General features: G+C 37.5%; 1 protein-coding gene and 1 non-coding gene across 3 annotated transcripts in view; both read left to right on the top strand.

Annotated features, from left to right (window-relative positions):
* Nucleotides 1-15071, top strand: part of FAM185A (family with sequence similarity 185 member A) — a 66341-nt gene that overhangs the window by 22558 nt on the left and 28712 nt on the right. For both annotated transcript variants that reach the window (XM_043873298.1, XM_043873300.1), the window contains exon 5: nucleotides 7671-7712. In XM_043873298.1, the coding sequence (XP_043729233.1) occupies nucleotides 7671-7712 (42 nt within the window). The remainder of the gene's footprint in view (nucleotides 1-7670; nucleotides 7713-15071) is intronic.
* TRNAC-ACA lies at nucleotides 1580-1651 on the top strand. Its single transcript has one exon. It is a non-coding gene; the product is annotated as a tRNA-Cys (tRNA).

Here is a 15071-nt window from a genome sequence, read left to right on the forward strand (position 1 = left end):
ATTAAGATTCTTGTCAGCTCTTGCCTCACCTCTAGCAATAAATTTGCTTCCAGTCTTGCCTTCTTCAAATTCATTGTCCTAACTATTGTGTGAAAGTGCAAGTGCTAGTCTCGCAGTCGTGTCTGACTCTTTGCCACCCCATGAACTTTACAGTCCATGGAATTCTCCAGGCCAGAATACTGGAGCGGGTAGCCTTTCCCGTCTGCAGGGGATTTTCCCAACTCAGGAATAGAACCCAGGTCTCCCACATTGCAGGCAGATTCTTTACCAGCTGAGCCACCAGGGAAGCCCAAGAATACTGGAGTGGGTAGCCTATCCCTCCTCCAGCAGATCTTCCCGACCCAGGAATCAAACCATGGACTCCTGCATTGCAGGTGGATTCTTTACCAACTGAGCTGTTAGGGAACTATTATATGATTGTTTATTAGAAAAGAAGCACATTGAACATGGCATTGTCTTACCCAAACCCTTTCCTACTCAGTGACTTAGCTAACTTACTACCTTTTTTTGACCTTATGCTTTGTGTTTTAGAATTACACAATCTCTTACTTCTTCCTGTATACATTCATACCTGTTTTATACTTCTGAGTTTTTGAGCAGAGCTTTTGATCATACAGATCAGTTATAGTCTTTCTAAAATGTTTTTCCCAGCTTTCTTTATCTCATTTACTTTTAGTAATCTTTTCATACTCAGCTAAAGCAGCCTTTCTCTGTTTCTGGCCTTCCATTGACCCATAAATTCTTGCCTGATTGTAAACTCCTCAATAGCAGGGATCATGTTTTATTTACCTCTATATGCTTTGCATTTAGCCATGTGCCTGCATGTAGAAAATACTTTCTTTCTGCTCCCCCAATCTTCCCCTTAAAAAAGAAGCACAAAAAGGATTTAACCTTTATGGATATCTTATTTCTGTTTGGATAATGAGAGCATGTGTGCTGTTTTTACCAAAATCACATCTATTTTAGTGAAGAAAAATAAACTGTCTTTAAATTGATAGCTAATTCCTCCTCTGATCCTTTTAGAATGAAGAGTGGCTAGTTAAGGAGAACTGTTTATTTTCTCAAACATTGGATTTTGTGGAAAAATTAAATAACTTGAAAGAAGAGTAAGCACACATAATTATTACAGATCATATGGCATCTGTTTTATTGAAAGGAAAGCTTTTACAAAGGTCTACTCCTCTCAGATAGTTGATTTGTTTATTGTTTTCACCGTCTGGTGATGGAGAAAGGTAAAACCAAATTATAGAAAACTGTGCTGGTAATGTCCATTCGGTTGATCTGTGTACTTTAAAATATTCTGTCTTCTTCCGCAAAGTATTTGAGATAATGACCTTGGAATATTTCTGTTTAGGGTAGAGATTTTCTAAACAGTTTGATGAGTTGAGAATATTTTTTTGTTTATTGTTTTAAAAGTCCTTTAGCACTAACAAAAACATTTTGATGTATTCCTTATATTTACAGATATTCTTTATTTCCATAGTTTTATTATTCCCTTATGCTTTTCCTGTACAGAACTCTAACATTCAAGAGAGATGTAGTTTGAGACTGTATAGATTCTGCTATAATTTAACTGACTTCCCTGGTGGCTCAGATGGTAGAGCATCTGCCTACAATGCGGGAGACCCAGGTTCAATCCCTGGGTCGGGAAGATCTCCTGGAGAAGGAAATGGCAACCCACTCCAGTATTCTTGCCTGGAAAATCCCATGGACAGAGGAGCCTGGTAAGCTACAGTCATGAGGTTGCAAAGAGTCGGACACGACTGAGCGACTTCACTTTATAATTTAACTAGTCCTCTTTTTTTTTTTTTTAATGAAACTAAAACTTCTATTTTTTGACTCTAAAACCATTGTTTTCTTGATCACTTTTGTCATACTCACTCCTGACTGACTTTTTGAAAAAGACCACATTTTCTATTTTTGTTTAAAAAAGTAAATTTTTATTGCATTCATTGGAGACTAGTTTAGTAAAGCTCCTTTTGTCTTGCTGAATGGGTGAACTCACTAACTAAATGACTGACTATAGAACTATGTCAGTTTTTTTATTGTTGTTTTACTAATAGTTAGAATCACAAATATAAGAGGTCTGCTTTATCTTATTTTTAAGGTGTTCATAAGGTGAAAACAGTAAAGAGAATTCTGAGTGTCTGACACAAGCTTAATCTTCCTAAAGATTAGGAAGGAGTGAATACTAGATGCTTTTCTTGTGTTCTTCTCATCTTGAAATTCTTCTTTGACTTTGGTATAGGACAAAGTCAGTAGACTAAACACTCTATGATTCTTCTACAAATTTGTTTTTACCTGTTTTTCCAAACTAAATTTGAACATAGGTTCAAAAAATAATAGCATTTACTATATACAGGGCAATATGCTAAGCTCTCAAAATATAATGCTAAGTAAGAAACACTTAATCCCTGTCCTCATAGACTGGCCTAGCTGCTCCAACCTAACTGATGAGCATGGTTTAAATATAGCACATGTAGTTACACCTTTTTACCTTTGCTTACATACCTTTTCAACAAAATCTTTCCCCCTCAGCATCAAATTTTACTCATATTTCAAACATAGACTCTGATGAAATCTCCAATATGATTTTCTCCCTGTTCATGCCACATCATTTTATTCTGCTTCCTCAGAATGGTTATGGAACCTAATACATACTATTCAGTTACAACATGAACTTAAAATTATTAATAAACACTCATTTTTAACTTTTCATGTATGTATCTCACTAGATAGCCTATAAGGTTTTGAGTGGCCAGTCTATCCTCTGCACCCCCTGCAAGTGATTGTGTCCTTCCCACATACAAAATACACTCCCTTCCTTTCAAGGTTCCCAGAGTCTCATCCTATTGCATATCTGCTCAGAGTCTAGAATGTCTACACCAAAATCAGATCCAGATGTAGATAAGCCTCCTTGGGTATAGTTGCTTAGGTCTAACTCCTCAAGTATAGTTCTCAATCTTAAGACCTGTTCTCTAACCTCCTCAGCCCATACACACCACCTGCACACTAAGCATACAGTGCTGGGATACACAGAGGGTGATGGCTATAGACTTTCCTGTCCAAAGGGGAGAAAAGTAAGGGGCACAAAGGAGTCATTGGTCCATAATGATTTTGAAATTTAGGTAGGAAAACATTGGAGATTCTTTGATTAGAATCATGGCCTTGTGATAATTCTTTAGAAAGGTTTCCAGGCTTTGCCCTCTGAGCTCTTGGTTTCTCCGTTTGAGTCATCCTTCCTTTTTCATGAAATATAGCATGTGTTTGCAGCTGAGGAATTTTCTTAATCTGCTTCCTGCCAGCAGAATTTTGGGACTCCAGTGGTCTCATTTCACTTTGTACTGTTACTGTCCCTTTTGGTCGAAGTTAGCAATGTGTTTGCTGATATAATTCTCACAAATTTTGTCAGCCTTCTATGAATTCACATTGGTGTTTATTCTATTAGATGAAGGCCACATCCAAGAATCTTTTCAAAATGTGGACTTCTGCAGAGAAATTAAGATATGGTGCTCGCAAGCTTTCTCAGGGACCTATTGCTTGATTGAGAGGATCTGTGAGATACCCTCAGCTGGTTTAATGGACTTTTTGTACAGGTAAATTAATACTGTGAGGTATCACTCTTAATCTTTCTGGAGTCTTGACAAAAGGTTTTACATCAATCCATCAGTTTCATTTTTAGGCCATGTTCTGGCAGTACACTGAATTCAAACTTTGTGTTGAAGCTATTCTTAACTTTCTCATCTTTTGCCATCTTGAGAAGCTGAGAATTTTCAAAATGATTCTTGTCCTGATTGTTTTTTTAAACAATCGTTTCTTTAGTGTATCTTACTTTGTTTGCATTTTACAGATGCTACAAGAAAAAATAGGCAGCACCAACGACACTTTAACTCTGCTTGGCCATCTCTTTAACTAGATCATTCAGTTCATTAGGCACATTTCCTACTTTCCACATTACTGAATGTGATAGTGTTGTGAAGTTTCTAATACTGCTTAACAAAGATCTGCCTTCCTCCAGTTTCCAAAACACTTTTTTCACTTCCATTTAAGCCCTTATATGAGAAGCACTCAAAGTCCAGCTTTCTACTAACACACTGTTCAGGCAATTTAGGCTTTTTCTACCATGCTCCTAAAAATCCTTCCAACCTATGCCTACTGCCAATTTCCAAAGCTATTCCCATATTTTTAGTTATTTATTGTGGCATCACCCCACGTCCAGCTTTCAACATCTTTTCTAGTTACCTTTTCCTTTGTAACATATTCAGCAGCTGAAAACAGCAAACACTTATTTTCTTATACTTTGGGTGGTCCGGAATCTGGGTATCACTTAACTGGGTCTTCCGCCTCAAGATCTCTCTTGAGGTTGTAATCAAGGTATCAGATGGGGCCATGGGTTATTTGAAGGTTCAGCCAAAAGTGAATCTGCTTTCTAGTTCACTCATGTTGTTGTTAGCAGGATTCAGTTCAGATTCTATTAGCTGGGGACCTCTTTAGGTCCTTGGTCTTGGGCGTCTTTCATAAGGAAGTTAGACAACATGGCTAGCTGGCTTCCATCGCAGCAAAAGGGAGCTGGCAAGACAGATGCAAGAATCGTTTGTAACCTAGTCTTGAAAGTAACATCTCATTGCCTTTGCCCTTATTCTCTTTGTTAAAAGCATCAGTAGGTCCAGCTTCCATATGAGTGAAGGAGCTCCATGGGCATGAATACCAGGAGGCAGGGATCATTGGAAGCTATCTTAGCAGCTTTATGATCCTTGGCCACTATTTGCATGTGAATCTGCATTTACTGGGTTTGAAAATTGGAAGAGTATCTAGAACACATCAGTGAAATAATATTTACTTAACCATGTAAGAGGAGGATCTGCACAGCCTTGTAAATTACTGAAACTTGAAAATAATTTTATAAGCTTCAGTTCAGTTCAGTCGCTCAGTCGTGTCCAACTCTTTGCGACCCCATGAATCGCAGCATTCCAGGCCTCCCTGTCCATCACCAGCTCCCGGAGTTTACTCAAACCCATGTCCATTGAGTCGGTGATGCCATCCAATCTTCTCATCCTCTGTCGTCCCCTTCTCCTCCTGCCCCCAATCCATCCCAGCATCAGGGTCTTTTCCAATGAGTCAACTCTTCGAATGAGGTGGCCAAAGTACACAAACCAAGTTTTACTCCTACACAAGTGTACCTCTTGTTCACATGCTCACGTGAAGTATGATGAAATATAATTTCTCTTTTAGAGAAATTTTTACAGTCAAAGCACATTTAACTGTTGGACAAATGAATCAAGTGCCTCCTTTCTTTGTTTTTCTTTTTCCCAGGTACTGATACATGTCAGTATTTAAAAGATACATGAAATGAAATAAATGATTTTACTCATCCTAGATTAATTCTGAGACAAAATTTATTCTTCTGCTCTTTACTTCTTTTGTTGTTTTTGTTCAGTTGATAAGTTGTGTCTGACTCTTTGTGATTCCATGGACTGTAGGTTGCCAGGCTCCCTATCCTTCACTATCTCTCAAACCATGCTCAAACTCATGTCCACCAAGTCAGTGATGCCATCCAATGATCTCATCCTCTGTCACCCCCTTCTCCTCCTGCCCTCAGTCTTTCCCAGTTTCAGGGTCTTTTACAATGAGTCAGCTCTTCGCATCAAGTGGCCAGCGTATTGGAGCTTCAGCTTCAGCATCAGTCCTTCCGATGAGTATTCAGGGTTGATTTCCCTTAGGATGGACTGGTTTGATCTCCTTGCAGTCCAAGGGACTCTCAAGAGTTTTCTCCAGCACCACAGTTCGAAAGCATCAATTCTTCAGCACTCAGCTTTCTTTATGGTCCAACTCACACATTTATACATACCTACTGGAAAAACCATAGCTTTGACTAGACGGACCTTTGTCAGCAAAGAGATATCTCTGCTTTTGAATACATTGTCTAGGTTTGTCATAGCTTTTCTTCCAAGGAGCAGGCGTCTTTTAATTTCATGGCTACAGTCAGTGTCCACAGTGATTTTGGAGCCCAAGGAGAGAAAATCTGTCACTGTTTCCACTTTTCCCCCATCTATTTGCCATGAAATGATGGGACTAGATGCCATGTTCTTAGTTTTTTGAATGTTCAGTTTTAAGTCATCTTTTTTCACTCTCTTCTTTCACCCTCATTAAGAGGCCCTTTAGTTCCTCTTTGCTTTCTGCCATTAGAGTGGTATCAGCTACATATCTGAGATTGTTGGTATTTCTCCTGGCAATCTTGATTCCAGCTTGTGCTTCCTCCAGCTCAGTATACCACATGATGTACTCTGCAGGGTGAGATAAAATAAGCAGGGTGAGAATATATAGCCGTGGCGTACTCCTTTCCCAGTTTGGAAACAGTCTGCTGTTCCATGTCCAGCTCTAACTGTTGCTTCTTGACCTGCTTCACAGGTTTCCCAGGAGGCAGGTGAGATGGTCTGATATTTCATTTCTTTAAGAATTTTCCACAGTTTGTTGTGATCTGTACAGTCAAAGACTTTAGTGTAGTCAAAGAAGCAGTAGATGTTTTTCTGAAATTTTCTTGCTTTTTCTATGACAATTTGATCTCTGGTTCCTCTGCCCTTTCTAAACCCAGCTTGTACATCTGAAAGTTCTAGTTTCATGTACTGCTGAAGCCTGACTTGGAGAATTTTGAGGATTACCTTGCTAGCATGAAAAGTGAGTGCAGTTGTATAGTAGTTTGAACATTCTTTGGCATTGCCCTTCTTTGAGACTGGAATGAAAACTGACCTGTTCCAGTCCTGTGGCCATTGCTGAGTTTTCCAAATTTGCTGACATATTGAGTGCGGTACTTTAATAGCATCATCTTTTGGGATTTTAAATAGCTTAGCTTCTTTTAGTCTACTTGTTTCTTACCATTTTCTTTTTTTACTCCTTTTTTACTCTTCACTATAGTTTTAGAATTATAATAGTGCAGTAAATATAGGTGGTATAACTCTAGGAGTAATTATCCCTTAAACACACATAAAGAAAAATCCAGCTGTATTTGATGCTTGAGGAAGGCACTGGGAAGAATGGTTTCAGTGTCCTATGTTTATCCTGGAAAATAGATTTTCATTGAAAGAAGGGACTATTTGAAGTTTTTTTTTTGTTAGTCATATTTCAATTATTTATTACTCCTGTCCCAAACCTTTTAAACTCTTGTCAGAAAAACCACTGAAATCTCACAGATAGGTTTGCCAAACTGGCCTAAAAAATAACAGTAATTACTCTTTTCCGTGGATTATTTTAGTGTTATTTGGTTCAAAAGTTGGCTTTGTGTGGTCTGATAAATATTGTAATATTTAGGTTGAAAATGCCTAGTCAGTACATTTAAGTCTTTTATTTATTTATTTTTTTACATTTTTTAACTTTTAGAAGAATCATTATTTTTCTTCCATGTTTTCCAGAAAGGGGTTTGTTTTTTCAGTTGTGCTGTAGTAGATTAAGTTAGAGTGGAAGAAGAGAGTTTGTATAGATGCCTAAAGCTATTTATTTTGTAGTTGTGCCTAAATCTCTGACTGGGATTGTGATACTGAGAAAAATTGTGAACAACAATAATAATATTATTAAATAACCTTGTGGATATCTAACCATGTTGTAGAACATTATTAATACCTTTCCTTTCTAGATTATCCCTAATGTGTAAAGTTGCCTTTTTCTCTCTTTTGCAGGTAATATAACATTACGAAGCAAGATGGGTAACATCACAGTAGGTATGTGCTAAGTGGTTGTTGGTAAATTTTGCATTCTTTTTAAAATAGCTATATTTGCAATATTTTATTAGAGCACATAAAATCTACAATTTAGCCGAAGAACCTAATAGTATCCTGATATACCAGTCAGATATAGGCAGACCCAATATATGAACTGAGGAAGAGATGGTTGGATGGCATCACTGACTCAGTGGGCATGAGTTTGAACAAACTCCGGGAGGTAGTGAAGGACAGGGAAGTCTGGTGTGCTGCAGTCCATGGGGTCACAAAGAGTCAGACATGACTTAGCGACTGAACAACAATAAATATATGAATGTGTGAAATTATTTCTAAAAGTTCATTGATTCATCATCCTATAAATACTATATAATTATAGGTTTGCTATCAATCAGAATACTGTTAGAATTCTAATTTCACCACTTTCTATTCATGGAAAATTACCTAACTGCTCTGTAACTAAGCTTCCACCTCTGAAAAAAATAGAAATAACAGTAAGAACCTATCAAATGGGGATCTTGTAAGGATTAAATGAGATATTTAAGTACTTTAGCATAGCATCCGACATATGATAAGTATTCAATAAATAATAGCCATTTTAATTATTGTTTTTGTTCTAATCCTAGGCCAGAACTAACAGTGGCTAATGGTCCTTTAGACCTAATCACCACATGTGATGCTGTGCCTGTGGGAATAAAAGTTCAGATTCCCAGATAGCTTAGATAGAGCTCTTTTCTATCCCTAGTTGCACCTGCTTGCCTGTTAGGTGAAGGCACACTCTGAGCTCTAAGAGTGGTGGTTGATTTTTAGACCTTAGAGCATAGGGGTCGGTGGTGGGAAACCAGGATCTTTGTTGAGGAGCTATGGCTTATTGCCAGTATCAATGCCCCGACTTCCTGGTTTTGTCCTTTTGACATTTCATGTTTTCTTTTGTGTGTGTTCTGACTGAAATGGTAAATATACTCAACAGTCCTTTTCACTATCACTTCTTCTGGGTTCTCAGACTTAAGATGCACATCCCTTTTTAAGATTTCTAGACATTGTAACCTTTATGTTCAGTGAGGGATAAATAGAAGATAAAGGCTTCCTAAGTGATAGTTGTCAATCATTTTAACAGAAAACATGACAGGATTTACCTTTGTCCCAGAGAGAAATCAAAATTCACTGTTGACTCTTCAGGCCATTCCATCAGAGGGTGCATCTAGGGTTAGTAAGGAAAGTTTCTAGGGTGAAAAAAAGATACACTAGTAAAAAGCTGAGCTATCTGGGGTGGTGCGGGGCGGGAGGAGAGTCCTAGACATGGGTAGAGTTTGTAGCAGTAAGGGAAGGGGAGGAAAGAAAAGGAATGTTTTAAATTGGGAGGCACAGTGAGTTTCGCTGCCCACTAGCAGGCCCTTTAGACAGATGAGAATTTTAGAAATACTTATATGATAATGCTAGTATTATTGTTGGATGAACTGTGGGAACGTAAAGGGGAAACCGTTCTTTCTAAAATTGGAAATAAATGCATTATTACCCATACTGAAAAAGAATAGCAACAGCCAGGATGAATGAACAGTAATTTACATCTTTGAAGATGTTTTCACAGTGTATAAATGATTAACTGTATAAATTTTAAGGGCTTCCCTGGTAGTTCAGCTGGTAAAGAATCCAGTTCTTTGCAATGCGGGAGACCTGGGTTTGGGAAGACCCTGGGTTGGGAAGATCCCCTGGAGAAGGGAAAGGCTACCCACTCCAGTATTCTGGCCTGGAGAATTCCATGGACTGTGTAGTCCATGGGGTGGCAAAGAGTTGAATACAACTGAGTGACTTACACACACACACACTAATCTGGATGGGGGTAAGAAGAGTGGGTAGTGTCCTCTTTCCTCTTTCATTTTATTATCTGTAAGACAGTAAGCCACAATGTTTTAACCTTAATAATAGTGTTCATTTCTTAAATTCCTTTGATTCTTTGAATATCTCTATTAAGACGTTGGAAGAAAGTATAAATTATGTCACTGTTTATATTGGTCTTAAAATTGTGTTAGCATTTGAAGACAACCCTGAATATGGCAATAAGTAGTCCACATATATTTACCAAGTGCCTGCTCCATACCAAGAGCTCATGTAGATACTGGGGAATATGTTGGTCAAAAGATATTGTCTTCATGCTCACCTTTGAGCTGAGAAGAAAGACAGTAAGTATGTGAATGACAAAAGATAATTTCACATAGTGTAATGAATAAATAAGAGAGGGTAGTGTAATAGAGGGGAAAGAAAACTGCTTCGTTTAGCAATCAGGGAGAGTCTGGAGAAGAGATACTTGACTTAAGGTCAGAATAACGGGGAAAAGGCATGTAGAATTCTGGATGCACAGCTCCGTAGATACAGAGGACAGCCAGTGCAAGCCCTTAATGTGGAATGAGTTTATCAGTTTGCAGAAAAGATAGAGTCTTTCATAAGCAAAGTGTCATTTTTCATTTATATATATCTATAATTTCTCTTATCTTGTTTTATAGTTTCCAGTGTAGTAGTCTGAGATATCTTTGGTTAAATTTGCTTTTTTGGCCCCATTATGAATGGAATTTTAGAAAATTTCATTTTCTAATGGTCTGCTGCTGGTATATAAAAAAAATACAACTGATCTTTATTCATGGACTATGTTTCTTGTGCCCTTGCTAAATTTATATATTCTAAATAGTGTATTTTTCAGAATCCAGAATTCTTTTCTAGGTTGGCAGTCATTCCATTTGCAAATTAATATAGTTTTATCTCTTTATTGCCAATCTGTTTTCCTTTTTTCTCTTGTGCCTTATTAGGCTAGGTAGGTTTTACAGCACAAATTGAATAATAGTGGCAGATTGTTCCCAATCCTAGTATCCAGTATTAGAGGAATACATTCAGTGTTGTGCCTTTTAAGTGTGATGTTAGCTATGCAGGCTTTTTATAGATACTCTTATCAGACTGAGGAAATTCTTTTTATTCCTAGTTTCCTGAAAGTTTTTTTTTTTCCTTTTCTTTGATCATGAATGTATATTGAATTTTGTCAAATATATTTTCTGTATTTATTGAAATGATTGCTTTTTTAATTCTTTTTTTACTCTATTAATGATCAACTGCATTGATTTTTGATGTTAACTAACCTTGTATTCCTCGGATCAACCGTACCTAATCATGATATAGTATCCTATTTATGGCAGAAAGTGAAAAGGAACTAAAGAGCCTCTTGATAAAAGTGAAAGAGGAGAGTGAAAAATCTGGCTTAAAACTCAACATTCAAAAAACTAAGATCATGGCATCTGGTCCCATCACTTCATGGCAAATAGATGGGGAAACAACGGAAACAGTGGCAGACTTTATTTTCTTTGGCTCCAGAATCATTGCAAATGGTGACTGCAGCCATGAAATTAAAAGACAGTTGTTCCTTGGAAGAAAAGCTATGACAAACCCAGATAGCATATTAAAAAGCAGAGGCATTACTTGACTGACAAAGGTCCGTCTAGTCAGTTATGGCTTTTCCAGTAGTCATGGATGGATGTGAGAGTTGGACCATAAAGAAAGCTGAGCACTGGAGAATTGATGCTTTTGAACTGTGGTGTTGGAGAAGACTCTTGAGAGTTCCTTGGACTGCAAGGAGATCAAGCCAGTCAATCCTAAAACAAATCAGTCCAGGATATTCGTTGGGAGGACTGATGCTGAAGCTAAAGCTCCAATACTTTGGCCACCTGATGTGAAGAGCTGACTCACTGGAAAAGACCCCGAAACTGGGAAAGACTGAGGGCAGAAGAAGAAGGGGGCGACAGAGGATGAGATCATTGGATGACATCACCGAGTTTGTGGACATGAGTTTGAGCAAGCTCTCGGAGTTGGTGATGGACAGGGAAGCCTGGCGTGCTGCAGTCCATGGTGTTGCAAAGAGTTGTATGTGACTGAGTGACTGAACTGAATTGATCCTATTTATTCGTGTTGGGTTGAGGTTGCTAATTTTTTTTTTGAGATTTATTTATTTATTTTATTTATGGCTGTGCTGGACCTCTGTTGCTGCGTGTGGGCTTTCTCCCGTTACGGCAAGTGGAGGCTACTCTCTAGTTGCTGTGTGCGGGCTTCTCATTGCAGCAGTTCCTCTTACTGTGGAGCACAGGCTCCAGGGTGCGTGGGCTCAGTAGTTGTGGCTTGTGGGCTCTTGAGTACAGGCTCAGTAGTTGTGACGGATGGACTAAGTTGCTCCACGGCATGTGGTATCTTTCCAGACCAGGGATTGAACCCATGTGCCCTGCATTGTCAGGCAGAGTCTTTACTACTTACTGTACCAGTAAAGCCCAGTTGCTAATATTTTGTCAAGGATTTTATATTCATGTTTATGATAAATGCTGATCTGTGATTTTTTTCTTTTGTAAAATCTCTGTGGGTTTTGTTATTGGGATTACACTATGCTTATAAAATGAAGTTGAATATGTATATATTCATATATAATCTCTGTCCATATGTGTGTACAACAGATGAGAGGAAAAGGAACACTTAGTGGGATGGGAACATGGATAAACATGAGCAAGCAGTTCACGGAAGAAATATTGTGTATATATGCACAGTGTTGTTTCACCTTACTGCTAATCAAAAGCATCTAAGTATAAACCGTCATGACTTAAAACATTGATAATATCCATTGTTGGGAAAGTTAGGGTGAAACCGGGATTCCCATCAGTTAGTTCAGATATAATTGATCATTATGTAAGTCAGTTTGTTAATGTATATTAAAATTGGAAGCATCTACATTTGCTTTGTTCCAGCACTTCCTCTTTTAGAACTTTATCTCTAGGAGAGAGTCTGGTAAGGATATAAGGATATACACATGAGGCTATAAAGATATATACATGATGTATGTACATATCATCTCTGTTTTTAATAGCAAAAGAAAGTATACATTTTAGGTTGTTCCCAGTAAGAGAATAACTAAGTATAGTATGATACAGTCATAAAGTGAATGTTCTTCAGCCTTTAACAATATAATTACTTAGGTCTGTAGTATACATTATAAAAAGATATTCCTGACATTTAATTAAATGAAAAAAATAGTAAAACATTGTACTATTATTTTAAAATATGCTTTCATATTGAGTATTAAGTCAGAAAAAAGAAGGGAGGGAAGGAGAATGAGAGTGGAAGTGAGAGGAGAGCACAGCAGAATTCATCCAGAATTTATATAGAAATCAAAGTTGTTTGGATCCTGTTACAGGTTTCTTCCTTTGAATATATCTGGACCTAAGTCACTGATTTGTGGGAATAGATCCCATTTTTACTGACAGCCAGAGCAGGAGATGCCATACAATTCATGAGGAGCCCACTTGAGCTCTATCGTAAGTAAAAAATCAGCATTGCTAATTTTTTGTTTAATAAGAGTATACTATGTAAAAGATTAAATATATAAACAAATAAGCTGACATAATCTTTATGCAAGTCATTATAGTCCTAGTTACTTACTTGGTGATGTGCTGTTTCTCACTTTAATAAATTGGATGGAAACAACTCTGTTAGTGCTGGAAAATAGTAAGCAATCAGGGTCAATGAAGAGTCAGAACTGCCCTGAGACAACAATTTTTTTCATTTCTGTAAGCAAGAGTTATGTACCTATCTGTACATTACTGAAGTCTTAGGAAAAAGAACTGATTTTACTAAATTGATAAATCTTTAAGTAGAATCAAATTTAACATTGTGTTTTTTTGGTGGGGATGGAAGCTCATTTTCTTAAAGTGTTTTGCTCTAGGAGCAGCAGACTTTATCTGTAAAGAGCCATATTGTAAAATTTTTGGACTCTGTGAGCCACATAGTCTATGAATACTCTGCAGCTTTCTCATTTTGATATGCTAGCAGCCATTGACAGTATACGAACAAATGGATGTGTCCGTGTTCCAATAATACTTTATCAATAATAAGAAGAGGTGGACTGTAATTTGACAACCCTGCTATAAAATCTAAAGACCATTGTTGTTATGATTCTGGAGAAATGTTGGGTCTGGTACCTTAATCCCAAAGGTGACTAGTGGGTAATGTTTATTTGAAATTTCTTGATTGGTTGATTTTTGTTTTCCTTAAATCAGAAGATTTGTTGGACAAAGTTGAGGCAGCTCAGCAAATCAAGACAACCTAATTAAAGTCACTTCATAACTTGAGTTTTGAGAAATTGAGATCAGTAGAAGCAAGACAATTACAAAGAAAAAGTTATTTAGGTACCTGAGAAGGAAATTTGTTAGTCTACCAGAGGTTTCAAAATATTGGAATGGATGTGGAGAAAAGGCTATACAGTATTATCAAATTGGAATATTAAGAGGCTAAAGATGATACAGTTATTATATTGTCTAATTTCAGGAAAATAGATTGTGTTATCTCCATGATTCCTTTTAAGAAGAATATGTGTAATTATGGTCCTTTAAATCTAGTTTAGGTAATATAATTGATCTGCTTCTTAGGTAATCTCCTCAATCACTTGGATTTTATATATACATTCTAACCTACATACAAACGGAGAAGGCAATGGCACCCCACTCCAGTACTCTTGCCTGGAAAATCCCATGGACGGAGGAGCCTGGTAGGCTGCAGTCCATGGGGTCACTAAGAGTTGGACATGATTGAGTGGCTTCACTTTCACTTTTCACTTTCCTGCATTGGAGAAGGAAATGGCAACCCACTCCAGTGTTCTTGCCTAGAGAATCCCAGGGACGGCAGATCCTGGTGGCCTGCCGTCTATGGGGTCGCACAGAGTCAGACACGACTGAAGCGACTTAGCAACAGCAGCAGCAGCTACACACAAAAACCCTGTTCTTCCTAATTTCCATAATACATATAGAGCTCTCTTAGAAGCTGAAGTTCTATTAAAAAAATTGACTATGTATATAAAAATCCTAATTTTCCCTACACTTATATTTTTAAAAATAGTATCTTTCTTCTGGAATACCTGGTCATCTTCCATTTTTAAAAAGTCAGTAGGAGAAAGCAGGGCTTGATAGTATATAATGGTGGAATAGAAGTTGCTCACCCAGCCTTACTTTGCCTGTTCTGTGTTCCCTCTTTTGGAAGGCACTTCCAGAAGCTGTGTACTGGAAATTATATCTTTTAAAAAGGGATATTTTCATAGTTTTTTTTTGAGGGGGGCTGGTAGTAGCAGTTGCCTTGTGTGTTTCTTATAAGCCCAGCCTGCTATAAGCTACCTTCCTAACAGAATTCCTAGGGGCAGGACATTAATTTAGAAAATTTTCCTCAAAGTGACCTTAAAATTCTGCCTTTGCAAATCCTTTACATCCTGTATATGAAATTTGTTCCTTGTTCTTAAAATTAGTGTAGCTTTGGAAGTGTAAGAATCAAATTGCAAAATCATTATCTTTTGTG

The sequence above is a fragment of the Cervus elaphus genome, chromosome 18 (genome assembly GCF_910594005.1).
Source record: "Cervus elaphus chromosome 18, mCerEla1.1, whole genome shotgun sequence".
NCBI classification, from domain to species: domain Eukaryota; kingdom Metazoa; phylum Chordata; class Mammalia; order Artiodactyla; family Cervidae; genus Cervus; species Cervus elaphus.